The sequence below is a fragment of the Fomitiporia mediterranea genome (assembly GCF_000271605.1).
Source record: "Fomitiporia mediterranea MF3/22 unplaced genomic scaffold FOMMEscaffold_6, whole genome shotgun sequence".
Classification (NCBI taxonomy): domain Eukaryota; kingdom Fungi; phylum Basidiomycota; class Agaricomycetes; order Hymenochaetales; family Hymenochaetaceae; genus Fomitiporia; species Fomitiporia mediterranea.
In genome coordinates, this window is record NW_006760391.1 from 2862551 (window position 1) to 2887936 (window position 25386).

At 46.9% G+C, this 25386-nt stretch overlaps 8 protein-coding genes across 8 annotated transcripts; 5 read left to right on the forward strand and 3 right to left on the reverse strand.

Annotated features, from left to right (window-relative positions):
* Positions 1–8: 8 nt before the first annotated feature.
* Positions 9–2426, forward strand: FOMMEDRAFT_146859 (kinase-like protein). Its single transcript, XM_007266869.1, has 11 exons — positions 9–356; positions 435–695; positions 767–837; positions 902–953; positions 1009–1258; positions 1318–1416; positions 1437–1636; positions 1693–1775; positions 1842–2166; positions 2212–2313; positions 2376–2426. Exons 2-9 carry the CDS (start codon positions 555–557, stop codon positions 1945–1947), a joined length of 1002 nt encoding a protein of 333 aa, XP_007266931.1. The 5' UTR covers positions 9–356; positions 435–554; the 3' UTR covers positions 1948–2166; positions 2212–2313; positions 2376–2426.
* Positions 2427–3898: 1472 nt separating this feature from the next.
* On the forward strand, positions 3899–5105 carry FOMMEDRAFT_156609 (kinase-like protein; the record flags this gene model as incomplete). Its single annotated transcript, XM_007266870.1, has 6 exons — positions 3899–4018; positions 4094–4164; positions 4224–4275; positions 4329–4584; positions 4636–4961; positions 5019–5105. The coding sequence occupies 6 exons, from the start codon at positions 3899–3901 to the stop codon at positions 5103–5105; spliced, it is 912 nt and encodes a 303-aa protein (XP_007266932.1).
* Positions 5106–6114: 1009 nt separating this feature from the next.
* Positions 6115–10033, reverse strand: FOMMEDRAFT_20387 (uncharacterized protein). The gene is made up of 4 exons (XM_007266871.1): positions 9989–10033; positions 8765–9928; positions 8589–8658; positions 6115–8468 (listed from the first exon to the last, which is right to left on the reverse strand). The coding sequence occupies exons 2-4, from the start codon at positions 9328–9330 to the stop codon at positions 6486–6488; spliced, it is 2619 nt and encodes an 872-aa protein (XP_007266933.1). The 5' UTR covers positions 9331–9928; positions 9989–10033; the 3' UTR covers positions 6115–6485.
* Positions 10034–10242: 209 nt separating this feature from the next.
* On the forward strand, positions 10243–11269 carry FOMMEDRAFT_146862 (uncharacterized protein). Its single transcript, XM_007266872.1, has 4 exons — positions 10243–10305; positions 10394–10652; positions 10767–10944; positions 11002–11269. Exons 1-3 carry the CDS (start codon positions 10268–10270, stop codon positions 10902–10904), a joined length of 435 nt encoding a protein of 144 aa, XP_007266934.1. The 5' UTR covers positions 10243–10267; the 3' UTR covers positions 10905–10944; positions 11002–11269.
* Positions 11270–11584: 315 nt separating this feature from the next.
* FOMMEDRAFT_140922 (uncharacterized protein) lies at positions 11585–13169 on the reverse strand. The gene is made up of 3 exons (XM_007266873.1): positions 12909–13169; positions 12384–12853; positions 11585–12338 (listed from the first exon to the last, which is right to left on the reverse strand). The coding sequence occupies exons 1-3, from the start codon at positions 13075–13077 to the stop codon at positions 12078–12080; spliced, it is 900 nt and encodes a 299-aa protein (XP_007266935.1). The 5' UTR covers positions 13078–13169; the 3' UTR covers positions 11585–12077.
* A 1069-nt stretch (positions 13170–14238) lies between these two features.
* On the forward strand, positions 14239–16001 carry FOMMEDRAFT_123457 (S-adenosyl-L-methionine-dependent methyltransferase). The gene is made up of 9 exons (XM_007266874.1): positions 14239–14339; positions 14393–14418; positions 14477–14643; positions 14700–14994; positions 15055–15170; positions 15223–15301; positions 15357–15456; positions 15521–15682; positions 15763–16001. The coding sequence occupies exons 1-9, from the start codon at positions 14266–14268 to the stop codon at positions 15767–15769; spliced, it is 1026 nt and encodes a 341-aa protein (XP_007266936.1). The 5' UTR covers positions 14239–14265; the 3' UTR covers positions 15770–16001.
* Positions 16002–16407: 406 nt separating this feature from the next.
* FOMMEDRAFT_168253 (uncharacterized protein) lies at positions 16408–18627 on the forward strand. The gene is made up of 3 exons (XM_007266875.1): positions 16408–16557; positions 16621–17627; positions 17699–18627. Exons 1-3 carry the CDS (start codon positions 16427–16429, stop codon positions 18457–18459), a joined length of 1899 nt encoding a protein of 632 aa, XP_007266937.1. The 5' UTR covers positions 16408–16426; the 3' UTR covers positions 18460–18627.
* Positions 18628–19070: 443 nt separating this feature from the next.
* FOMMEDRAFT_146865 (Pkinase-domain-containing protein) lies at positions 19071–21933 on the reverse strand (the record flags this gene model as incomplete). Its single annotated transcript, XM_007266876.1, has 8 exons — positions 19071–20164; positions 20217–20686; positions 20742–20824; positions 20882–21207; positions 21260–21503; positions 21557–21608; positions 21666–21736; positions 21814–21933. The coding sequence occupies 8 exons, from the start codon at positions 21931–21933 to the stop codon at positions 19077–19079; spliced, it is 2454 nt and encodes an 817-aa protein (XP_007266938.1). The 3' UTR covers positions 19071–19076.
* Positions 21934–25386: the final 3453 nt, after the last annotated feature.

Consider the following 25386-nt stretch of genomic DNA (forward strand, 5'->3'; position numbering starts at 1 on the left):
CTGTTGCGCTTGAAGCCGCATATGAGTAGCTTCATGTGCATGAACTTTAACGGGTAATAGGCTCTCTAAGTATTTCCCCCCGCTCGATGAAATACAGTCAGTTCCAGGAGTCAGCAGCAAAAGTTGATTCAATTCAGCGTTCCTTCGATCAAATTGGTGTCAAAGGTCGATATGTACCTCGTAGGTCGACGACGTTGAATAAAAGGCTAACATGCAAGACGTGGCATTGTAAGTGCTGTCATGTCACCCTAGTCACGGCTGGCTGAGATATTTGTGGTGACCCAGAGGGGCGTTGAGCTGCGCGAAGCGGGACCCGCTTGAACCATGCAAACGCCATTCATGCTTAGATACGGGGACTGAGAGGACAAAAATAAATTCACGAGGGCACGTGAATCAATGGTGATAATTGATGGTAAATTGATCCGATCACTTACTGCTCCCATTGTGTCGTATCCACAGGTCTCGCAGCTTCTCTTAACCTCGCAGGGTTGCTGTCCCGTGGTACGCGCAAGTACTGAGGTTTGGGCATCATCTGCTGTCCATGAAGGTGCAATATGCTCTCTTCATCCTCGAAGATGTCGGGAACAGTCACTTCAGGTGCTTCCAGTCCGCTTGACCTCTACGAACCCCTCGAGGTTATCGGGAATGGATCGTTTGGCATCGTTCGTAAAGTTCGACGTAAGTCGGATGGAGAGGTATGTGGAACCGAAGTTTGCTGAATTAATTACGCTCTCGTGGGTCCGTTTGCTGACTGAGAAAACCTCAGGTCCTCGCGAGGAAGGAACTCAATTTTGTAAAAATGTCGGAAAGTGATAGAGACAAGATTATGGTTGAAGTGTATGAGCAGTATTGGTTTTTGTTGACACCTGCCTTTTATTTACAAAGTTATGCACGTGAACAGGAATATCCTAAAGGATTTGCGCCACGAGAATATTGTTAGATATACGGACCGGGTACGTGATGAGAAGCCTCCTATAGTTTATATATATAGTAACTGGATGGCTCAAGTTTGCGGACAATGATGCTGGTATTCTGTACATCCTAATGGAATACTGTGAGGGGGGTGACCTCTCTTCCATGATCAACCAGAGTGCACGCTTTGGACGTCCACTGCCGGAGGACACCATTTGGTCATACCTCCTTCAACTTCTTCTCGCACTGCATCACTGTCATTTCCCAGGATCTAGGACCTGGGGGGACGGTAGCCTCGATGGAAACCCGCGACAGATATTACATAGAGATTTGAAACCAGAGAATGGTGTGTATGCAACTTACTGTCCAAGGCCCCATTGTGTCTATAATTGACGCTTTGTTTAGTTTTCATTGGCAAAGGTGGCATACTCAAGCTCGGTGATTTTGGATCATCAAAAGCCCTCGATCAGGCATCCTTCACGAACACCTTTGTCGGAACTCCATGTCACCGGAGCTATTTCAAGGGAAATCATACGATACGAAGACTGATATCTGGTCTCTCGGCTGCTTAATCTACGAACTCTGTGCTCGCAGGCCTTTATTTCACGAGGCTCGGACGTACGATGAACTGAAGGCATTAATTCACAAATGCAGCATACCGCCTTTGCCAGAGGGCTATTCGCAAGCGTTGAGTGATGTCATCAAATCAATGCTCAACCTAAACGTATGTCTGTCTGTACCCACACTTTCGTCCCGTGCTGTCTGATTTTTCCCTGCTAGCATGAAACAAGGCCGTCTACACAGCAACTTCTTCAGCACCAGCAAATCGACTTCGCTCGGAAAATGGCGGACAAAGAAAAGACGTGAGCTCTGTTCTAAGACCAATCCTATAGAGTCGTACTCTAATTTGTTCGCATCTTTTTCGAAAGCTTGAAAGCTCACGAATCATATATTTCTGAACTTCAAACCCGCAATGCTCACTTAGAACTACAGGTGGCAATGTATTCATCCCGTGATAGGGAAAAGGATTCTTAGATCAATCGTCTCAAAAGCATTCTCGCTCGTGCTCGCACGTACCTCAGCGTTCACAGTAGCCATGATTTCTTCCCTTCAGCAAAGGATGATAGTATCCATTCACTTTTGAAGAGTATTGACGTGTTTAAGCCATACGTTGAGCACACAGACAATCAGTCCACTTCTGAAACAGGTCTACAGGGAGCGAAAGGGCTGGAAAAATTGATAGAGAATATCAGGGTCAGTACTAGTGTGCTAAATACTAACATATTCATACTAATTCAGAATCAGATTGACCAGCATATATCTTTAGAGCCAGGTTCATCAAACATACAGAAATATGAACCAACAATGCCTCTTCCCTCTGCTCAGCTTATGCCAGCTCAAGTACTAGTGCCTGCTCCTAAACATAGTTCATATGGATTGCCAATGTCTATTATCGGGTTTAGTCCAAAGTCACTGGTAAATGGATCTCCAATGAATATTGGATAGCAATGTAGATCTTAAACAATGTTGCTTTACATCAGTTGTCCTATAGATATATCCGATGTGCTTGTCTGGAATAAGGAACTTGTCTTCAACTTGTGGATTATACAAATTTACAAATAAAATATCAATGTTGATTGTATTGTAAAATCAACTATTTACACAAAAACAAAATGCCACACCAACACAACTGAATTTGTACCCATTTTGTCATTGATTTAGTTAAAGAATGTGTGTTTTATGAACTGACATAAGAAAAATAACGTGGACAAGTTATGTATGTATTTTAAATCCGAATATTCTACCAGCGAAAGCAACCGCACATGATCGAGCAAGTGAGCAAGTGGATGAGAGTTAGATAGGATGGATGGAGTAGTAGACGACGAATGACATGCTGAACAGAGCATGATAATAGTATGTCACACATTGCATGCATGCTCTGTAGTGCATAGACTCAAGAGTCAGAGAGAGAGACTGAGATCATGAGATGTCAAAATGCTGTAGCTTTCCATAATAATGCAGATGAGAGATGTCCAAACCACTAAACGACCAAAGGTGAGGGAAGCAAGAAGTTGAAGGGAAAATAAGCTAAAATAAAACGTACTTGCCAATTCGCTATCCATTCCTGCGAAACAAGAAAAAGGGAAGACAAAGGAAGGAAACTAAAACGAAAACAGAAACAAAAAGGCAGAGTTAAGCTCTCTACCTGCACATGCATGGCAGAAATAGGGTAGGCAGGGATAGTATAGTCTGCACGACAGATCTTAGCCAGATTCAGTCGCACGCAGAAAAGTTTGCCTCATCCGACATGAATATAAAGCTCCGCATGTGTCCAATAGAAACGGGCAAACTAAATATTTTACTCAAAGCCGGTACCAACAAGCGACAGAAACCACCAAATTCAATGACTGCTGTTGCACTTGAAGCCACATCTGAGGAGTTTCATGCGCATGAAGTTCAACAAGGAAACAAGCGCTTAACTAGTACCACGGGCACAATGAAGTAGGTCAGTTCCGGGTATCAGTAGCAAAGGTTGATTCAATTCAGCGTTCCTTTGATCAACTCCGTGTAGACGCTCGATATCTATCTCGTAGGTCGACGATGTTGAATACAGGGCTAATATGCAAGACGTGGCATGGCATGGTAGTGCTGTCGTGTTGCCCCAGTCACAGCTGGCTGAGATATTTGTAGTGGCCCAGAGGAGCGTTGAGCTGCGCGAAGCGGGACTCGCCTGATCCATGCAAACGCCATGCATGTTTAGATGCCGGGACCGAGAGCACGAAAATAAAAATAACGTGAACACGTGAACCAATGATGATGATTGATGCCAATCACTATTGACTCACTGCTCTCCTGTATTTGTTTCCGCGAGTCTTGCAGCCCCCATCAGCCTCGCAGGCTGCTGTCCTGTGATACTGCACTAGTGCCGAGATTGGAACCCATCCGCTGCCTCTCGAAGTACAATACGTGCTCTTCATCCTCCAAGATGTTGGGAACAGTGAATTCAGGTGCTTCCAGCCCGCTTGACCTCTACGAATCCCTTGAGGTTATCGGGCATGGATCATTTGGCATCGTTCGTAAAGTTCGACGTAAGTCGGATGGAGAGGTATGTACAGGCGAACTTTGCTGAATTAATTACACTCTCGTGCGGTCTGTTCGCTGACGTAGTAAAAACTCTCAGGTCCTTGCGAGGAAGGAACTCGGCTTTGCGAAATTGTCCGAAAGTGATAGGAAAAAGATCATGGTAGAAGCGTACGTTCAGCTAAGCTTTGTTGACACCCGCCTTTCCTTTACAAAGGTTGCACGTACAGGAACGTTCTAAAAGATTTGCGGCACGAGAATATTGTTAGATATATTGACCAGGTACGTTTTGAGAAGCTAAAACAGATTGTATAAATTAACTGGATAACCTCAAGTTTGTGGACAACGATACTGGAATCTTGTACATCCTGATGGAATACTGTGAAGGGGGTGACCTCTCTTCAATAATCAACCAGCGTGAACAAGATCGGTTTGAAGAATCTCTATCTGAGGACATCATTTGGTCATATCTCCTTCAACTTCTTCTTGCTCTGGACCACTGTCATAACCCGGGTTCCAGGATCTTGGGGGACGGTAGCATTGACGGAAATCTGCAGCAGATATTACATAGGGATTTGAAGCCGGGAAATGGTGTGCACCCAACTTACTGGCCAAGGAGTCTGTTATTGACGCATTGATTAGTTTTTATTGGCAAAGGTGGTATACTCAAGCTCGGTGATTTTGGTTTATCGAAAGCTCTCGACCAGACATCTTTCACGGACACCTTTGTCGGAACTCCGTTCTACATGTCACCAGAACTATTTCAGAAGGTATCGTACGATACAAAGGCCGACATCTGGTCTCTCGGCTGTTTGATGTACGAGCTATGTGCTCTCAAGCCTTTATTTCACTCAGCTCGGACGTATGACGATCTGAAGACGCTGATTCACACTGGCAGCATACCGCCTTTGCCAGAGTGCTATTCGCAAGCATTGGATAATGTCATAAAATCCATGCTCAACGTAAATGTATGCTTGATCATACCTGGATTTCATTCCCGTGCTGGCTGATTCTGTTCCTGCTAGCCTAAAATGAGGCCATCTACGCAACAGCTCCTTCAACACGAGCGAGTTCATCTTACTCGCAAACTGGCTGATCAAGAAAAGATGTGAGCTTTCCTTATTCAAAACCAATAATGCAGCAATGTACTCTAACCTGTTTACATTTTCTTGACAGAATAAAAGCTCATGAATCGCGTACCTCCTATCTTCAAGCTTGCAATGATCGGTTAGACTTACAAGTGGTAGATCTTTTATCCTGTATCAGGGAAAAGGATATGGAAATTGCACGTCTAAAAATGCTTAATGGTACATATTTGGATTCTATTGAAAAAGTTGAATACAAGGTTACTGACTATAATTCTCAAACAGGTTTACAGCAAAAGACATGGCTAGATAAGTTGAAAGAGTTGGAAGAGGCTGTCAATGTCAGTACTAGAGCACTAAATGTTAATATAACTGCTGATTGAGAACCAGAATGATCAGCAGATAGCTTTAGAGCCAGGCTCATCAAAACTACAAAAATATGATCCAATGAGGATTTCTGCCTCTGCTCAATTCCTGTCAGGCCAAGTACCTGTATATTCAGTTAGAAGCAGTTTATATGGATCCTCAATGTCTATAGTTGGATTCAGCTCAACATCACCAATGTCTATAGTTCAATCTAGTCCAGCATCACCAGCAAATGGATCACCAATGACTATAGGATAAGAATATAGATCTCAAATATTGCTGATGTACTAGTTGTCCTATATAGTTTTCTACAATGCTCTTGTCTGGAATAAAGGATCTGTTCTCAGTTACAAAATTACAAAAGTCAACATTAACATTAATTACATTTCAAAGTCAACTACAGCTGAAAACATCTTATTGCACAATGTTAGGAGAGAGATATACTCAATGACATTGATACAATTTATGTATTACAACAATGTTTTTTTACTGTATTTACAAATACAAACCACACTAATACGACCCAGATTATACCTACATTATTAATAATTTTTCAGTTAAAGAACACTTTTAAAATCATATATGTACTATTTGTAAGTCGGAAATAACGTGGCTAAGTTATGTACGTATTATAAATCCAAATATTCTACTAGCGAAAGCAACAGCGAGCGGGTGGGTGTGAGTTAGATGGATGGAGTAAATGATGGACAGGAATAGATGACGGATGATGAAGGACGTGCTGCGCAGAGTATAATATAGTGTGGTATGTTGTACATTGTGCGTACGTATGCTCTGCAGTGCACGGACTTCATGGAGAGATTGAGATAATAGGATAACAGAACTGTCACGATGACTTCCACCAAGACTGCTAAATTGGAAAAAGGCAACGAAACGAAGGCGATGGGGACGGAACTTTTTAATTGTCCGTCCAATCCACCAATTCAAGATCCATCCAGGAAACCATCAAAAACAAATGGAAAGAGCAGGAAAGAAAGTTGAAGGAACAAGAAAACCAAATCAAGGCTCTACTCGCCCAGCCACCTACCCAACACCCCGAAACGAACTCTGCTTCAACGGCGGGTGCGAAAAATCAATTGAGTCGTACGCAGGTGGAGCACCGCATCCATACACATCACACTCTTCACCATCCTCATCCTCGCTGTTTCCCCCCATTATCTTCCTGTTGCCCACCACTCCGCCTAGTGATCCAAAACCAGAGGAAGATACCTCAGGCAAAGAAGGCCGCCGGTCAGAATCAAGACTCGCCCGACTCCGCACTTCATTTTGTACATGGAACTGCGTCGGTGTACGTGGGGAATGTAAATGCATATGCATATACGGAACGGCGGACGAGGAGGCGGAGGTCACGCTCGAAGAAGTCGACGCTCTCGGATGACTCTGATTTTGCACATGAGAAGTAGGAAGGGGAGGAGGAGGAGTACGCGTATTATTATTGCTATTATTTCGAATCCGTAAAGGAGCTGTTCGGGGAATGACGATCGGTACTGACGGCACCGAGGGCGCTGATAACGTTCTGCTCGGCGCGGGCGGCGCTGATGGCGCTGATGGAGAATCCTCGGGACTGACGAGCGTTTGCCTCATAATCGAGCGCCGTTGCATATTTTTCAAGAGCGAGCCATCCGAATTATTCGAGGATCTATGCCGATCCCTCTGAATCATTTCTTCCAAATGACACTGCGAATGTGAATGCGCTGACGAATCCGAAGTAGGTGACGATGACTCCGTAGTCACCCGTACAGATAACGTGGTCTCAGACGCCGTACGTCTAATAGACCTCGGTCTATCCACCCCCTCCGCCGATGATGAAACAGGGCTCTCAGAATCAGGAGAAGCAGTAAGACTCGCCAGCCCTCCCATAAAACTATGCGAAGGTGAGGGTACGATCGACGAAAGCGACACAGTTCGCGAGCCATTCGGTCGGCCGCCGCCAAGACCGACGTCCTCGGATACAGATAAATCACTGCTATTTTCAGGGGACGAAAGTCCGGATGGCAGGCTAGGCACGGGCGGGATGCTCTCATTACTCCCACCTCTTTCATTAGACAGGTTGGATAGTGTTACCACAGCGCCCTGTGGCGGCTTCGGTAACGGCCTGAATGGCCTACTACTCTCCCTCGGCCTCGCACCGGCCGTAGCTGGCCTAGTAATTATCGGCGTAGCAGGTAGACTCTTACTCATAGGGCGCGGCGTTTCGGCGTCCGCGAGCGACTCAGCGCTCCGCGTACGCATAATCAAACGTTTGTTGACAGGCTGAGGTAACGACTGATCATCCGGACTCGGTTGCGTACTTGACATTGGACTTGGGCTGGAGTCTACTAGTGATACGCCTAGTGTAGGCGGTAAGACACATCTCAGAGGACTGAAACGAGCACCAAATTCGTCGACGGAGGAGGGACTATCCTCACCCTCGTTCGCGAACGGATGATGAGGATGAGCAGCAGAAGCGCTACGCACCGCCGAAGGTAACGAAGAATGCGAGAACGAATGACCCGGTGAGGTAAACGTCTCCGGTGACGTCGTCGTCGTCACTAACTGCGAAATATGTTTCGATAACCTGAGGGCAGCCGTGTCGGCTGCTCTAGAATCGGAATCTACATCCTCCGTCTTCGACGGACCGATATCAATTACTGACGGCACCGATGGACTCGGAGGCTGCGAATTAGAATTCGAATCGTCGAATTCCGCGATCGAGAATGGTTCGGTTTGCACCTCTAATCGCCACTTATGAATGGAACCTTGTCTTGTAATTGACGAGGCCGTTTGGGTACTAGTTGACGAAGTTGCACCGCTTGCAGCTTGCAGCCATTCGTCCTTTTCTGACACGACAAGTAAAGCGGTCACTACCAGGTAGTCGAGTAGGAACACTGGTACTCCGCGATGTTCGCGCTGTGGACGCGTCTCGTCATGTTCGTACAGTGTCTGGAACACTTTGATACGCGGTGGGGCGGCAAGCACGGCTGGTTCCAGAACCGCAACTGTCGCTTTCCCTTTCGCCACCGTAAGCTACATGCGTCGGAGCAAACCAACGAAATCCGTCAGATAAAAACATAAATAAAATCAAAACAAACATGTTCAATATAAGAATATAAGAATTGGCAATTCCAAGAAGTCATGTACACGTACTTTATAAGTCCCTCCCGATCGCTTCCATTTCAACGAGTGCGGGTAATGGGGGATGTTAAAAAGCCGAGAGCTATATGGGGTTTAATGGAATTTACAGTTTGCACAAAACAAATCAGCAAGGGAGGTAAAATATGAAACGTCAATAGAAAGGAAGGCAGGCACACACGAGCACGTACCTCGTGAGTTTGGTGCGTTTGAGGAAGTCCTCGACATAATATTGCCGCCCGTGCGCCATCTGGATGGTTGCGCTGCTCCGAAAGCCTACAGGCTTGTCTGCGTCATTTTCGTCGACCCAGGTGACCGCACCGACATGCGCGACACCCTGCACGGGGTCGTCTCTTGCAATATTCGTACGCGCACCCTTTGTGTTAATCACATACAACCGTTCCCCACTCTCCGAGATTGTCGTATCAAGAAAAGACGTGCTGGCCAGGACGAGTGTAAGCAACGGCTCGTCACCATTATTTGCAGTTATGGGGAGGTGAGAACACGACTTTGAACGCGTTGCATGCGCGAGAGATAGGTTGTCTGTGCTCTTGTGCGCGGCTCCGAGACGAGGGATCGTGAATGCTGCTGCTTTCTTAGGCCGGGAACGCAGCTCGGCGGCGAAGGCGGAGACGGCGCTCGTGAAGCTCTGGCGCCTTTTGACAGAATCATCCTTGTTGGGAGAAGAACCAGAACCAGAGGGCCCATTCTGCGATGCGGGGGAGAGGGAGAGGGAGGGTGCCTTCCCAATGCGCATGTTCTTATGGGACGGGACCGCAATAAGCAGGCTGGTGATACAAATGAGCGGAACAGAGACAGGAGCTCTGGGGGAAGGAAGTGTCGTTAGAGCGACGAGAATAGGGAGGGAAGGAGAGAAGAAAGAAGGTAGCACAGGCAGGCAAGGCAGGCAGCTCTCGCAACTGACCTCGAGCCGAGTGCTTACCCAATGCCGCCCGAGCCCAGGGAGCCAGGAGGCAGCAGGAGCAGCAACAGGAAGCAAGCCGGGTCCGACCCACCCTTGCAGCAGACAAGACCCAAAAATGAAGAGAAATATAGTTTAAGTATGCCTGCGGGCGCTGATTCTGGGCAATCTGCTCTTCTTATCAGAAATGGACAAATTATTCGTCAATTCAAATGGATCATCCTCCTGCACCCCTCTGCACCCACGCGACATGATCGCTGATCGCGTGGCCTTCGCTAGTCCACTCTGTCCCTATGACGGAATGAAGCCTTAAATCCTTTTCCCCGAATGCAAAGACGGGGCGCGGTACGCGGTACGGACACTTATCCAGGCTTATCCTTGCTCGATCGTGTTCCATGTGCACGCATCAGCTCCCCGAAACAATTCGTTTTTTTCTTCGTGGGTTAGGTTAGCTCTGTATACACTGTCACAATGCGTTGTTGGCGTCACTCACTTACCTCACGGATTACATGTGGCGGGCGCTAGAATAGAGTCGGAGACGCTGGCGGTTGTCAAGGTGCTCTCCGAGTCCGCTTCTTCTCTCCGACCGCACCGGGGGGCGACATGAGGCGTGGGTAACCTCATTACCATAATTGATCATCTCCGCTGACATAACACAATATCTGATCTAATCAATGTTTAAACAGCTGTCAACAGTTGTATACGCGTTACTTCGGGTAAACGACGCGTCTCGTCTCTCTTCCTTTCACCACCAACTTTACTTTCTTTCATCATGTCAGAAGGTATACCTGCATCCGGTATCACAAACCCGTAAGCTCATTCGCCCTTTCCAGAACTAATACACGCAATTAACAACTAAATTGATGTAAATTGATGTTGATCACGAATAAACAAACAGTGACGCGCCAGAAGGCACGACCGCGACGCCACAGCCAGTTACCGCCGCTCCCGTAGACAAAGGCAAAGGCAAACGCACGGCAGAAGAAGCAGAAGTCGAAGAACGTAACGCCCGCGAGAAAAAACGCGCAGAAGCAAAGGACTTAGCTAACTCTCGTGGCAACGAGGATGAAGACGACGAAGCACTAGCAGAAGAAGATGAGGACGAAGACGAAGACGAGGAAGAAGGTGATGAGGGGGAAGATGAGAGCGAGGAAGAGGTTCGTTCCGTTTATTTCTTACTTTTCCACTTTTCGCTCGTTTAGCGTTTATTTTTGGTTGGGATTGGCTTATTAACTTATTGACTTTTTGTCCCTTTTCGAACGAACTACCAGGTGGAGGAGAGCTTTGAAGAAATCGACCCAGGCGCAATCCGCCAGCGACGCACCCGTGGCGTCAAAATCGACTACACCAGCCCAGAGGCGCTCGCAAAAGCTGGCCTTAAAGCAGATGACGGGGACGATGATGAGTGAATGTAATGAAGGAATCCTAAAAGTCTCCTTCGCTATTCTGGTCAGTCAGTATCATATTCATATCTGTTTACCCCGTTATTCACATCTCACACTGTAGTCCGCAGGCATAGACATTTTGAATCTCGGTCTCATAGTGTCTCGTATTATTGTCTATCCTTAAGACTATCTTGGCTGTATGGCCAGTAAAAGACTGTTTGTATCAAATGCGATGAAGTCGACAATTCCACATCAGCATTTCGATATTCCAAACACCAAAAAAAGTTTGCGTTTACATTACAGTTAAATACATCATAACGCATAACATTGGGAGACGACCAAATCCAATGTGCTATCTGTCTTATGCATTATTATATACAATTTAAGCGGGCAATCTCAATTTTGTAACAGCAGGAAATCTTAATGCAGTATGCCAAATATGCAGTATAAATTGATGCATTGTGACATTTTACCTGTACATTCAACTCACGAATTTCACAAGCATATACACAAAATACAAAGTAAATCACCTCAAAACCAACTTTCAATTGCCAACACCATCAGACAACAAGCAATAACTACTGTAAAGTATCTACGAACTAAACCACTCAAGCGCTCACCAGAGAACCCGATCCATATCTCTCATCAACCCGAAAGGGGAGAGAAACATGAACAAGAGTAAACCAGAAGCAGCATCAAGCAGCAAAGAAAGAGAAAGATACAGAAGTGACGTCCATCGTCCAACGGCACAAACAAAAAGAAAGCCAGAAATCGAGGTGAATCTAAATATATGTGAATGAGAGGAGACCGGTCCGAATATAATACGATGCTGAGAGAAATACGAAATGCGGAGAGAGTATTAGGTAACAACAGAAACCAAGAGAGTAAAATCCAATGAGGGCATAGAAAGAAGATGGAAAGTCATTTGTTGTACACTTTTTGAGCTGAGAACCCGCCAGCGCGCCTCATATGTTCAGAACACACCTACACCAGATGATGTTGGTACGGCCTCTCGCTCAACATTCCACCCTCCGCACAGCTCAAGTCCCAAAGCCGTGCTTACGTCGTCACCTGCTTGTGTAGTAGTATCAGCAAGGACGTCGACGTCCCCATCGGGCTGGATCGTAGTAAACAGCTCCAGCAGTCTCTGCATCTCCACACCGTTTTCCCACTCGGACGTGATCTCCGGCATCCCAATCAGCGGCGCCTCGATGGTGGGGGTGGCCGCGGAGGATGGGATCGCCGGCTCTTCGCCGAAAGTATCACATTCAGGCAAAGAAGACGCCGGCGCATTGACGGGAGAGCCCGAGAATATTTCTCGGATCCAGGCGTCCACTGCTGCCTCGTTCGCTGGCGATGAAGCCGCCGCGTCGTAGGCAAGGGGAGTCGGCGCGAGTTCCGCCTCAATGAGAGAACTGGCGGAATGGGCGAACGTAGATTCGAGAGTCGGGAGTCCACCCGCTGCTGGGGCACCACGGGGGGAGTTGCCGTGGTGGTCGCCACCCGTGCTAGGTGGCGAGTGGACTCGGACTCATCCGTATCTAAGACAATGCTCGCGCCAGAGATGGACGGTGATGGAGTGATGGGAAATACAGGTGCAGATGGGACTAGGACGGGAAAGGTGGTGGTAGTGTTATTGCTGGATGATGGCGGGGTAGATTCGTTTGACGAGGAAGTTGTTGATTCGGCGGAAGAAGAGGGCGTTGGGAGACCTTGGGCTGCGAGAACCTTCATGACAGCCTCCCACCCCTTCTCGAGAGACTTGATACGCTCTTTGAGCTCTGCGTTCTCTCGCTCCCGCGCTTTCTCGCGCTCCTGTTCCTGTGCGCGTCTGATGTCCGCATGCTGGAGATCTGACAAGGTCATACCAGCGCGTAGCTGCCTGTTCTCCTCTTCTAGCTCGGCTACTCGTCGCTCCAGAGCGGTGAACTGAGCTTTCCGTCTGTCACGGGAGTTCTGGGCAGCGATGCGGTCTACGCACACTCCATCAGGGTCTGAGCCACTGCGGATTCACAAGCGAGAACTTACTGCGGTGAGCACGAGCCTCTTTGCGCTCCTCTGCGCTCATGTCGGTCCTTGCCCGCTTGCGCGAAGGACCAGCGGTGTTGTCGAGATGCTCGGAGCGCGGTGAGTCGGGTACATCAGATTGCGGCGAAGGCAAAGAGAGGGTCGACGGGTCGACGAAGTTGGCGGACATTATCGAAGTCGTACTTAGAGGGCGAGAAAGACGTGGAGAGTCGTGGAGGAGAGAGAATAAAAGAGCGACGTGTCTAAAGAGATGGAGGAGAGTGAGTGGGGTGGAGGAGTCAAGCGAAGTGTCGACGTGGCGTTTACAAGCGCAATTCAAAGGACACGTACTCTGTCCTCATTGGCTGATGTTTGATTATGTCATCAGACAGACTGTGCAGGGCGGTGCCGCACCGCAGTTTGATCTCTCCTGCCCCCGAAGAAACGTCGAGAAACTACTATTTACATAAATTGAGGCCAATATTGGTTTGCAACGTGTGCTACCAGGTTAATTTGTTGGCACTCCTCCGAGCTATCTATACATCTGTTCATTCATTGTAGCAATGACTACAATGAATAGAAAATAAATATAAAATAGAACCAAGTGAATGCTATCGTTACTCTCTTGTAAAGCACCAGAGTAGCACAGCAGTGAGTCTGATTCGAGGTCTCGGTTATAGATCTATAGTCGGTAATAGATAAGGGCAGACACCTGTTTTAAGCTTACTCTTAGTGATGGAGACGAGACCGATGTAAAGCCATGTGTAGCCCTGCTGTGCTTGATGAAGGCTGAGTTGTTCAAGGCCCCTCTCACCCACTTTCTGACAGTCCATTCGGCAGAACTTTTATGATTTTAGGTCCCTAGTACTTAATATTATCCGTGAAGCAGTCGAACATTAGTACTCAGTTCCATCAAATCACTTAACTCATGGGCGCACGATGTACCTGGACCCTTTCACGTTTCGCGACAACGTTTCGCCGACATACGTGGAACCTGAGCAGCAATACTCCTATCCTATGGTCCTCAGTTTAGTTCCTTCGGCGGACGGAGATAGAGAACACGCAGATTTCTGTTGCAGGATAACCGGGTCTTATACAACGTTATTGAGATCGTCCATTCAGAACTCGTTACACGTAAGGGAGCACATCTCCATTTGTCACTTTCATGAACATTAGAGATCGCGGGTTGAATCAACTTGAATAAAAGAATTCTGAGAAAGCATTTCTCTTTGCAGCAGAAGCAAGAGGCAAGCAAGAAGCCAATTTTGGAACATCCCAATCCGGACAGTCGAATTTTTTTGTGTTGCGTAGTGATCGACGCGTATCGCGTTTCCTTCCTCTCCTCCTCCCCCTTTGTCCTTCTCTTTGTCCTGCAAAGATGTCTGCAGCTGGCCCTTCTACAGCTACAAATGGCGACGTTGTATCATCGGATTCGATGACTTCCAGAGATTAGTGCGTTTATACCCGGGGTGTGGTCGGAGTTGAATTAACAATGGTGTACGCAGCTATGCCGACTCCTATGCACATTTCGGTGGGCTCCGCAATTCGTTCTGTGGGTCTTGCAGTTCATCTCATCGTCTTTACTGTAGGTATCCATGAGGAGATGCTGAAGGATACCGTCCGAACGGGCTCGTACCGTGCTGCGATCATCAACAACCCGCATCTCTTCAAAGGAAAGACTGTCCTAGACGTTGGTTGTGGGACCGGGATTCTGAGCATGTTTGCCGCAAAGGCTGGTGCTTCACACGTTGTCGGGGTATGCAATCATGTTCCACGTTACTCCTCACTTGGCTGAACTGAGGATACGACTAGATCGACATGTCAAACATCATTGACCAAGCACAAAAGATCATTGAGGCTAATGGCTTCAAAGACACGATCACGCTTGTCAAGGGAAAACTCGAAGAAGCCGTGCTTCCTATAGACAAGTTCGACATTATCATCAGCGAATGGATGGGCTACTTTTTGTTGTACGAGTCCATGCTTGATACTGTCCTCCTTGCGAGGGACAAGTACTTGAAACCCGATGGGCTCATCTTCCCCGACAATGCGAAGATATACCTAGCAGCGATCGAGGACCAAGATTACAAAGAAGAAAAGATAAACTGTACGTCGTCTAATCTTAGCAGTAAATCGTTGTATGATTACTGATGGACTTCGCAATAAGTTTGGGATAATGTTTACGGGTTTGATTACTCGTGTATAAAAGATATCGCATTGCGCGAACCCCTCGTAGATACTGTAGAATTAAAAGCTGTTGTGACAGACCCCTGTCTCATTAAGGTTGGTGTGCTCTATACCTCGGTTCGACTTCGACTGCAACTTTCGTTTCTAGCACGTAGACCTGCGAACCGCGAAAAAGGAGGACCTGACATTCACGGTTCCTTTCTCCCTATACGCTACTCGAAATGATTGTGAGTACTCTTAAGTTAAATATGAAGTGGTTATTTTGTTGATCAGAACGCATAGATGTCCATGCTTTCCTTGCATGGTTCGATATCTCTTTCGATTGCACCCACAAAAAGATTTCGTTCTCCACTGGTCCTCACGCAAAGTATACCCATTGGAAGTCAGTATTTACTCCATTCCTATACGCCATCCTCCTCCTCCTCCTGACATATACCTTGTGTTAGGCAAACTGTGTTCTATACTCCTACAACGATCACGATTTCCGAAGGCGAATCAATAACTGGCACGCTTTCGTGTGCACCCAACGTACGCAACAACCGTGATCTTGATATCTCGATCGCATGGGCTGCGCCTGACGGGCAAAGCGAGACTGTACAATACAAAATGTGCGTTTCTCTTTCCTCCGTTCACCACAATATGTGCTTTTAAAAAAAAAGTTGCGATACGATTGCTGATCGATGGCTAGGTCGTAATATGCTTTCATTGCATGCTGATCATGAAACGTGTCGTTAAAAAAACAACTTGCTTATTGCCATACACCTTGCACACGCACTCAATGATATATAACGATGACACCACATTTTGCATATCAATTGCCACTTTTTTCTTGATGCATTTGTTGTTACAGGTATTGATTAACATAATAATGAGACTTGTGCGGAAATTTTGTTGTCGTTATGCAAATTCTGCCTTGCATTCTCATTTCTGATGTTTAGCTTTTAGATCTAGAATCTACATATCTCACGTCATGTAGACCGAGTGTTCTGTGATCGTACAAACTACATGAGCTTTGTTGTGGGAACTTCAAGTGAGATTCAGCCTAAGGGTTAACTGTCACTCTGTACAACACGTCATCTGCAAAAAAGTATATCATTTCGGTGCTACCCACACCGGCGAAGTGCAGTATGCATGAAAGAGAACGCTATCATTTGCTTGAAAGAATCAAGAGGTCCTTGCGATGTCCACACACAAACTGCGCGAGAGTATTTCACGCGTTATTTGCCTCTGTTTACTCAACTAGTCGCGTCGTCACGTGTTGCCAATGCTTCGTCCGTCCACGATAAGTAAGAGAATTACTTGCTACTCGTCGTCTTCTTCCGCCCCTAATCTCCCCCATTTCAGCCCTCCCCATGGACCCTCAAGATGTTGCGAGCAACATCAACCGCCAGAGTATCGCAGAACGTGTGATCAACGTTCACACAACGAAAGAATATGATTGGGTGTTAGAGAACATCTTCAACGAGGCCAAAGTAGGAAAACGGTATGTGCATTTAATCACAATCAAGCACGAAATTCCCCATCATTCTGTATCTCCATAAAACAGGAGAGTATTTTTCTGGAAGGCAGACAAGCCCGGGTCTTGTCACTTCTTCGTCGAATTTGCGAGCAAGGACTTCGTCCCAATTGCTCAGCGCGAGGCAGGTCCAGGTGTGACCGTTCATTGCCTGTCGCGCAACATGAACATGTTCACCGCATTTGATTGCCTGAGTAAGGGCATTGAACTCCCAAAGAAACGGATGAATCCCGATACTGAAGGATCGCAAGCTGGTGATCCTCCAGTTGTGAACAGACTCCCTACGGCACCGTTCATGCCGCCGCCTGCAAAGCGTCCTAGGCTTTACGATGATGAACCTCCGAGGCGGCCAAGCCCTCCTCCATACCGCGAAGCGCCTTATAAACCATACCGGCCGAGCCCAAATCTCCCTCAAAACCCTCGCGATAGTTCTCAGAGGAACTATCCTTACAACAGCAACATCAACCCAAAGTCGAAGCCGAGTTGGAGCAACAATATTACCTTGGACAACCGCCGACTTCAGAGTAATAATTATCAAAAGTCTCGCTTCCGTAACGCGGATTTCCAGAGCTCAAACGGATCAGTCAGTCCACCTCGTCGCCCTCGAGAAGATAACTTTTATTACGGTGATCGAGAGGACGATCGCGCTCCCGGCCGCACTCGAGATGTCAGCCCACATAGGACATCACGCCGGCGCTTATCCGATACATCAATTAGACGCCTATCTGACGCGTCTACAAAACGTCCGTCAGATACTTCATTAAAGAGACCTTCCAACCCAACTATTACTCCTTCCTCTGATACTTACAAACCAGCTTCCCCCCACTTTTCTGTTCCAATCGTCGTCCCACCACCGCGGGTAAATCAATTTGGTTTACCCGAGTTAGAGGCCTTGAGCGAAGATAATATCGGAGCTGTTATTGATCGTCTGAAGACGTCATTCAGTGGACCAGAAAGCTGGATGACAGTTGCAGCTCATTATCGTCGCAAGAAGCTTCATAAGAATGCACTTGCAGTCATTGACTCTATGTTAGAGGGTAACTACACATTTCATTCTTATGTTTGGAAGAGAAGCTGCGTGATTTTATGTTAATGTTGCCTCTTCCAGTTATGCGGGACAGAGGCATGGACAAGGCAGATCTGCGACCTGCCTTGCTATTGATGGCTCAATGCCATCACAGTATTGGAAAGCAAGAACGGAGAGAGCCCGACTCCCTGGAAGACTCGAACAAACACTTCAACCTTCTACTCGGCTGGTTACGCGAAACGTACGGACCAAACACGCCTGCAGTCGACGCTATCGCGCAATCAGCAGGGTTCAGCAACCCATGGACCACAGAGAAAGATAACAGACCACTTTTCGGGCAGACTCAATACGACTTTACGTTCCGCACGCCTGTTCCAGGATTCGACCATTTACAAGCACCACCAAGCTTATTCGACATGCACAGCTCTCTATCATCTCGTCTAGAAGCAGTCACAGAAGAAAATACCCGGCTGCGAGACGCGCAGTCCGCAACAGAAGCCAAGGTCGACTCACTACGCGCAACACTTCAAGAAGCAGAAACCTCAATGCGCGCAACCGAGGCAAAGCTCGAACGTGCGCTGGACGACCTCCGAATCCAAACTGGTCGTACATTGCGCGAGAGCGATGGGCGTCGACGAGCAGAAGACCGGCTTGCACAGGAACGCGCGGCTTGGGAACGTCGTATCGACGACCTGCGCGACGAGGGTGCAACACGTGCTGTACGGGACTTGAATGCTATTGTTGCAATGATGACCCGTGCGCCGACGTCTATGTTAGAAGCTACCCGTGTTTTCTGTGAAGCGCGGAGCCGGTTGGAGCGTACGCCTCCTGACGCTCCATAAATATTCCCACTTTATCCTTTTCCCATTTGCTATCGTGAACGTTGTGGCTAGATGAAAACGGCCAACGTTTTCTTTTTGATATCCCGCGCTAAAAGTAAATACTCATTCTGGACTGTCCGACCGATTCTTGGAGCTTATATACCGCATACCGCAATGTGACCAATTCGACCTGCAGTGTAACTATATAATTCGTTATTTTCTCGGTGTTTACTTGTGCAGTACCCTTACCAATACATGCGTGAATGCACAAGTAAATAAGAGAAATGAATTGTACATATGTATATTCATAAAGCAAACCTCTTGACTTGTGAGGACGTCGGAGTCGTCATATCGGTACAGTGCATAAAGCTCATAACTTGGCATAAACGTTGAAACAAAGGAAAGGGAGAAAACAGGAGAAGAGGAAATAATGCAATGGTATGCGATGATAAAAAATGTCACAAGCAGACATCCAAATAAGCAGAAAAGTAAAGTGCAAGAAACAAAACTTATCTATGGACATGAAATTGTTACACTATTGAAGTTTGATGCCATTCATTGATTTCGCCAGACTGGACGGACGCTACAGGGAAAGAAAAGAAAAGAAATTGTTCTCTAATTGAGTTGAAATTATCACGCTATGAAGCTTTGACTCCAGCCGCAGTCGTTACAGGAGCAGAAACGGCATTATTAGCATGAGTATCCTTGACCGCATTCGCAGCAGCCTTCGCACGCAACAAAATCTGCGCGCTCTTCCTTCGCGTACCAGCTGAGATACCAGCACCACTCACGCGTGTCATCTTGGCACGCTCTACGCGTCGCAAGAACGGACTCGGGAAGTTCTCTTCGTCTGAAGGGTCGTAATGAGGTGTAGGAGGAAGTGGAAGGACCTTCTTCGCTGCTGCGGACGTGGACGAAGGTACCGCGACAGTGGAGAGTGCTGGCGTCGAAGCAGATTTGGGCAAGCTTGGACGTCCGTTTGATGGTCTAGTAGAGGGTCGACGAATCTTCGTCTGTGCCACTTGACTGACCCTCTTCACTGCCACCTTCTGAGGCGATTGCTTTAGAGCACATGGTACAGCAGAAGTTCTCGGCTTGGACGACGATGGCCTACGTGCTGTCGCCCGCGTACGCGCCGAAAGGGAGCCAGATGAGGACGATGCAGTAGCAGTAGCTCCCTCACCGCTTTGCCTTGGGCGGTTCCGCGCCTTCACGTTCTTCGTCGGACTATTCAATTCCGCGGCACCGTGATCCGATGCCGAACCGGATCGAGTCGTTGTGGTAACGACTGTCTCTGCAGTATACGCGTCATCATCGTCATTGTCAGGTTCGGGACCATCGTCTGAATCCTCAGATTCACTGAAGTCAAAGCACTTGCTGAACTTGAGCGGGACTGCGGGTGTATTCTTGACGATTCTGGTGAGCCCAGCACGTGCAGGCGCAAACGGTGCCGGCGTCTTCAAGGCCTCTCCTGTCGCGGTAAGGACAACGCCTCGCATTGCGGAACCTAGGACAGCGATTGACAATTCCTGGCAAGTACCATTTTTCACTGGTAACGGTGTATCAAGGTCACGGAAGTGATGCGGATTTGCGGAAGGTGTCTCCATATCAGAGAGTGCATATTTCCGGGGAGTATTCTCGTATTCATCGGGTTCCTCAAAAGCAACGCGTCTATATGGTGTGATGAGGTTCTTGACTTCTTCCAAAGGGGCCTTTTTCTTTTGACCTGCTCCAAGATCCGTGAGCCATGCACGAGCACGCCCACAATAGACACTGACCTTTAGAATACTGCTGTATCGCTTCGACTTCCTTCTCTAACGTTAGTCTTGCGGTCTCTATCCTTTCCGCTTCTTCTGCGAGGTCCTTCTGACGAGTTTCCACCCATTGAATGGCAGACCGAAGTTCCTCTCGCAGTTGCTCCTCCCTTTTCTGCCACAGTGTGCTGATCTCCTCTTCCCTTTTATTGACAGCTTCAAGGATTTCTTCCTCTCTGCGAGTCATGGCCGTGCGTGCTTTGGCTTCCATACGCATTACTGCTACACGGAGCTCTTCCTCTCTAGCTGTCACAGCTCGCTTGATGCGCTCATCAGCTTGGGCGACAATGTCCGTCAGACGAGAAATTTCGGCGTCCTTTTGCTCGATGATGGTCGATAGCGATGCTTCTCGTTGCGCCAGGGCGGCACTGAGGTTTTGAAGCTCACGTTCCTTCGCAATAACATTCGATTTATGGGCCTTCACAGAAATAAGCCTTGCGAAAACGAGTATATTAGAACACGTAAGCGCAGACGTCGAAATCTACTCACATCTTTTCCGTATCAGCCACTTTGCGAGCAAAGTCGATACGCTCGTGTTGAAGAAGTTGTTGTGCGGAAGGCCTCATTGCAGGCTGGTGGGATCAGAATCAGTTAAAGCTAAAACGAAATGTCAACGTGGATAACCATACGTTCAAGTTGAGCATGGCCTTGATGATGTGGTTCAATGATTGGGAATAACCCTTCGGTAAAGGAGGTATCCGACCATTGCGGATCAACATTGACAATTCGCTGTGCGTCTGAGCCTCGTGGAATGGTGGCCTGAGAGCACACAACTCGTATATCAAACAACCGAGGGACCAGATATCACTCTTCGTATCGTATGACTTTTCCTGAATCAGTTCCGGAGACATGTAGTACGGAGTTCCAACGTAGGTATTCGCAAAGGAAGTCTGGGTGAGGGCTTTTGATAAGCCGAAGTCACCTAGCTTGACCATGCTTCCTTTGCTAATAAATACTGCACAATGTATCAGTTTCCGAAGTCCTATATTAGCGGCACAAAAAAGTACCATTCTCTGGCTTCAGATCTCTATGCAATATCTGTTGCCGTTTACCGTCCGAGCTACCATCGTCTTTCGAGTTCGGGCAATGACAGTGCTGCAGTGCAAGTAAGAGTTGAAGGAAATATGACCATACTGTGTCTTCGGGTAGGGTGCGTCCGGATCGCGCGCTCTGTTTGATAATTGAGGAGAGATCTCCTCCATCGCAGTACTCCATTAGGATGTACAGAATGCCAGCATCCCTATCCACAAACTAGAAGCCACCCTAATTAATCTGTGTATCCGGACTACAAATTCAAGACTAACTCTGTCAATGTATCTAACGATGTTCTCATGGTGCAAGTCCTTCAGAATATTCCTATACAAACGTATCAGCAGAGGTTCAGATTCATCAAATAATCAACACTGCACGCACACTTCAGCTACAATCTGCTTCCTATCTCTTTCCGACATCTTCTCGAAATTAAGTTCCTTCCTCGCAAGGATCTGGATATTTTCTCTCGATCAGTCGACAACTTTCTACAAGCATGTGGTTCACATAGTCGAGCGTGAAGTACACGTACCTCTCCATCCGACTTCCGTCGAACTTTACGAATAATTCCAAAGGACCCATTCCCGATAATCTCGAGGGGTTCATAGAGATCTAGAGGACTAGATGCATTTGAAGCTGTTGTTCCCGACATTGTGTTGAGGATGAAGAGGAAGAGCCTTGTGGCCTTTCGAGTCGGACTGGCTCTCCGCAAGTTGGACTTTTGGAACACTGAGACCCTGGGTCATGTGATCGTGGCGCATCGAAGTGTACGCCCGTTTCGGGTAGTATGTCTTATGTAACATACGTCTTTTCCTCTTACTGTACTTTGTCGTGGCAATACAATATTGCGAACTGTAATGCCGAGGAGTGCAAGATCACTATGAAAGCTGCAAAATGTATGGTTCTACAATGGCAAAGTGTATAGAAGTTCCACAGCGTCATTCATGTAGAATGAGTAAGTTTCACGTGCTTTTCTTCTTTCAGTTAGCTGGTAACATTTTGCTCCGCACGCCACAATCGCTGTAACGGGTCCAGTCGCGCTTCGTCAATGGATCATTCGTTTCGGTCCTCCTTTATAGCTCCGGTACCAAAGCGACTAATCACACTATAGGGGTTTTAACATCCCACAATATTAGAGCATTGCTCCGTTGTGAGATTTGCTTGTGCCCTGTCATGTATGAACACCTCAACGACCGTAACCTTTTGCTCTGTAGGCCACCAGTTTCAATAACACTACCAATTACATTTCGTCGAAAGATCAATTTGTCAAGCTTACCTTGTACCCCAGAACCAATTTGCGATCGAGTTTCGTGTCAAAACATGGATAACATATACCAGAAGCAAATGAAATTGTGCAGGAATCAAACATTCACCACATTCATTAATATGCAGAGGAAATGCACTCCTAGAAACCGAGCCACCGCCAAATCAGTACACATAATCGAGTGTTCTTAGGGGCTCATGGAAAAAGCTACAGTAAGCTGCGTTTATAAATCCACAGCTTCACTTGCTTTGCCTTTCCCTCTTGTGTACTGGATAGCATCTGATTCTCACGTATCTATTCCGTATCTACTCTATGTAGATCCTCAGGGCTCATGTCAACTAAGTGTCCGATACCAGTCTCGCTAGTGCAGTTCTGTCGGTTCACGGGAGACGTGCTTGTGAACTTTCGTCCAAGCTACTGTGCTTCCCGCATCCACTATTCTTCCATTATAAGGAAAAGAAGAGGTAATCTGCTCCTCCGGCATCACCATAAATCACGGCTGGCTTCTCATCTCTCCATAATGGCATAGCTCTGGCTCGAGAGCCTAATGCGATTTAGAGCAGCGAAGGTGAAGCATGCACAGTACGAAATTCATCAACCTGTCTTGCTTGGAAGGCGAAGAAACCAACAAAATACTGAAATATGAAAAGTAAAGCACGTTGATTGACCTTGATTGAAACTACTTAATGTGTCGATACTTATATTATTCTGGTAGGATAAGCACCATATTTATATGATGGGAAATGTTCAACGGAGATATCGTCTCAGCATTTGACAACAATGAATCAAGTGCATAAACTGTCTTTCGAGCAATCTGACAATCCATGGGAGCCTTGCGTTCTCTTGATTCGGTACCGCAGATGATGAGCAGGCCTAGACTATCATTCTTGAGTATCCTTGAGAACGTGCAATAAACCAGTGCTTCGATTCCTCACGATGCTCTGCTAGATCATTTCTTCCTTCTCAATACCCACTTTTAAGGTCTATCAGGTATTTACAAAAATTCTAGTCGCCTCATCAGTCGATTTCATTATGAGACCATCCAAGTGCCCTGCATACTCGGCATTTGAACATCAATCACAAATAGAAGTCGCCTAACCTCCACTCCTCCCTAACAGGTAAACATGTCCAACGGATATACACACTAGTCACCCAAAAGGAAGCATGCCCTGCACATGCGGACCTTCCCAGACTCTTCTCTTCTGTACTCCACCCGCCAGCTCACACCAGGTAGCCTTAACCTCGGACGCGTGCTTCCCAAGCTTCTTGTGTAGACAAACTCCCACTCCAACTACTCGGCAATAGAAAATACATGAGATCCTATTCGACAATCGTACTGTCCGCTTTGTCGGATGCCTCTTATGTGTTGAGCGGTTTAGATTAAGGGGTCCGGGATACGGAATGGAAAGAGACTATTTGTGTTCAGAGACATATGTAGGTTGCAGTGACGATATTACCACTAGAGAAGTCCCGAAGTATTAATATATGAACAGCCAAGACTGATAAGCCGCCACTTTTAATTCTTGTAAACGTGTCGAACCACGAGGGAATCGCGAGGCGTCGCTATGTTTAAATTTTTTATGTCCTTACAGTTGCAAATTTTCATGTTTGCATATATTTTATTCCCGACTAGGATCATAGCATTTCCAGACAAACACCGAGCGGAGAAAATGAACAAGCAGCCTATTTGGCTCTACCGCATCAGTGCGAACCTCGGGAGAAAGACGTTGAACAGAGGAAGGTCGGGGCGTCAGTGGCTGGTGGGTATATGCGTATATGTATGGTTTTCAGGCACCATGTATGTTCGGCGGCTTTAACACGAGGACATGCAGAAGTGTTGTTCCGTTCCATGAACGCATAAGTATTTATTACATACCGCCGAAGATACAGTGAATTCTTGCAACATGTGTACCCCATAGGTCTGCTTGCTCAAATTATTTTCCGCTGAGCTCGCGAGACGTGAATAAGCATCTCATGGGAAGGTTAGAAACTTAGAATTTAATAGAACTTTGGTACTGCTGTGCATGCATGGATTTTGCACAGTAGCATTCATATTCGTTGAGAGACGTAAACATACATTCAAGTTTCGCAGTTCACCACTAGATTAGGTCCACACGTACACATGGTCATCTGTAGGAACCTCAAGGATTTGTCTATCTTGGCGAGTCTCCTTGTGGCTCAGCCGTCCGCTTCGCATGCGGCGAAGACGCCGCCAACAGCCACCGCATATACTCAAGATCGAGTGATCGGGCCATCAAGATAGCTTTGTCGCGATGACATCAACAATTCCAGAAACAGTCTTCGTCATCGGCGATTGAGCGCCTAAAAGAATGCCTTGTCTTGTCGGCTTCTATGTGTATGGAAGCAAAGTGGTTCCGGAATCCCGCAAGTCTTGGAGGCTGGTGTAGCTACCGGCGTCAATTAGAGCGATATTCATTTAATTATGCAGATTTTTAAAAAGTAGGCAAGGCTAGAGTACTGATGTTTCTGCTGGTTGTCAATTAAAGAGTATAGCAGAATGGATTGGTGCCAGCATATTAAATGCAATATTATACAGTATTAAATGCACTAGTGAACAACCCCATAATACCGTAAATGAAAACTGAAGTACTGATAAACTTGTCTTCATGAAAAGAAAAGTTTTAAAAAAAGAGATCAACGGGAGATAGGAGAGAGCAAGTGGCGTGGGCGGTGCCGTCGCCGATTCCCCGTACTACAAATGCATAAATCGCTCGGAACGTAAGTTCGGTATAACAAGGCAAATCGTCATCCAGTCAATCATCCAAGATCAAATTAAACCCAGATCGAGTTGATTACCTTCTCGCATCCTATCCTATCAAA

Coding starts and splice junctions, on each gene's coding strand:
- FOMMEDRAFT_146859 (XM_007266869.1), top strand. CDS start 555: ATGCTCTCTTCATCCTCGAAGATGTCGGGAACAGTCACTTCAGGTGCT. Junction 954..1,008: donor TTGTTAGATATACGGACCGG/GTACGTGATGAG, acceptor GGATGGCTCAAG/TTTGCGGACAATGATGCTGG. Junction 1,259..1,317: donor AGATTTGAAACCAGAGAATG/GTGTGTATGCAA, acceptor CGCTTTGTTTAG/TTTTCATTGGCAAAGGTGGC.
- FOMMEDRAFT_20387 (XM_007266871.1), bottom strand. CDS start 9,330: ATGCGCATTGGGAAGGCACCCTCCCTCTCCCTCTCCCCCGCATCGCAG. Junction 8,659..8,764: donor AAACGCACCAAACTCACGAG/GTACGTGCTCGT, acceptor AACCCCATATAG/CTCTCGGCTTTTTAACATCC. Junction 8,469..8,588: donor GATCGGGAGGGACTTATAAA/GTACGTGTACAT, acceptor CGACGCATGTAG/CTTACGGTGGCGAAAGGGAA.
- FOMMEDRAFT_146862 (XM_007266872.1), top strand. CDS start 10,268: ATGTCAGAAGGTATACCTGCATCCGGTATCACAAACCC. Junction 10,306..10,393: donor GCATCCGGTATCACAAACCC/GTAAGCTCATTC, acceptor ATAAACAAACAG/TGACGCGCCAGAAGGCACGA. Junction 10,653..10,766: donor AAGATGAGAGCGAGGAAGAG/GTTCGTTCCGTT, acceptor ACGAACTACCAG/GTGGAGGAGAGCTTTGAAGA.
- FOMMEDRAFT_140922 (XM_007266873.1), bottom strand. CDS start 13,077: ATGTCCGCCAACTTCGTCGACCCGTCGACCCTCTCTTTGCCTTCGCCG. Junction 12,854..12,908: donor AGAGGCTCGTGCTCACCGCA/GTAAGTTCTCGC, acceptor GAGTGTGCGTAG/ACCGCATCGCTGCCCAGAAC. Junction 12,339..12,383: donor CCACTCGCCACCTAGCACGG/GTGGCGACCACC, acceptor CCCCAGCAGCGG/GTGGACTCCCGACTCTCGAA.
- FOMMEDRAFT_123457 (XM_007266874.1), top strand. CDS start 14,266: ATGTCTGCAGCTGGCCCTTCTACAGCTACAAATGGCGACGTTGTATCA. Junction 15,171..15,222: donor CAGACCCCTGTCTCATTAAG/GTTGGTGTGCTC, acceptor TTTCGTTTCTAG/CACGTAGACCTGCGAACCGC. Junction 15,302..15,356: donor ATACGCTACTCGAAATGATT/GTGAGTACTCTT, acceptor CAGAACGCATAG/ATGTCCATGCTTTCCTTGCA.
- FOMMEDRAFT_168253 (XM_007266875.1), top strand. CDS start 16,427: ATGGACCCTCAAGATGTTGCGAGCAACATCAACCGCCAGAGTATCGCA. Junction 16,558..16,620: donor GAGGCCAAAGTAGGAAAACG/GTATGTGCATTT, acceptor TCCATAAAACAG/GAGAGTATTTTTCTGGAAGG. Junction 17,628..17,698: donor CATTGACTCTATGTTAGAGG/GTAACTACACAT, acceptor TGCCTCTTCCAG/TTATGCGGGACAGAGGCATG.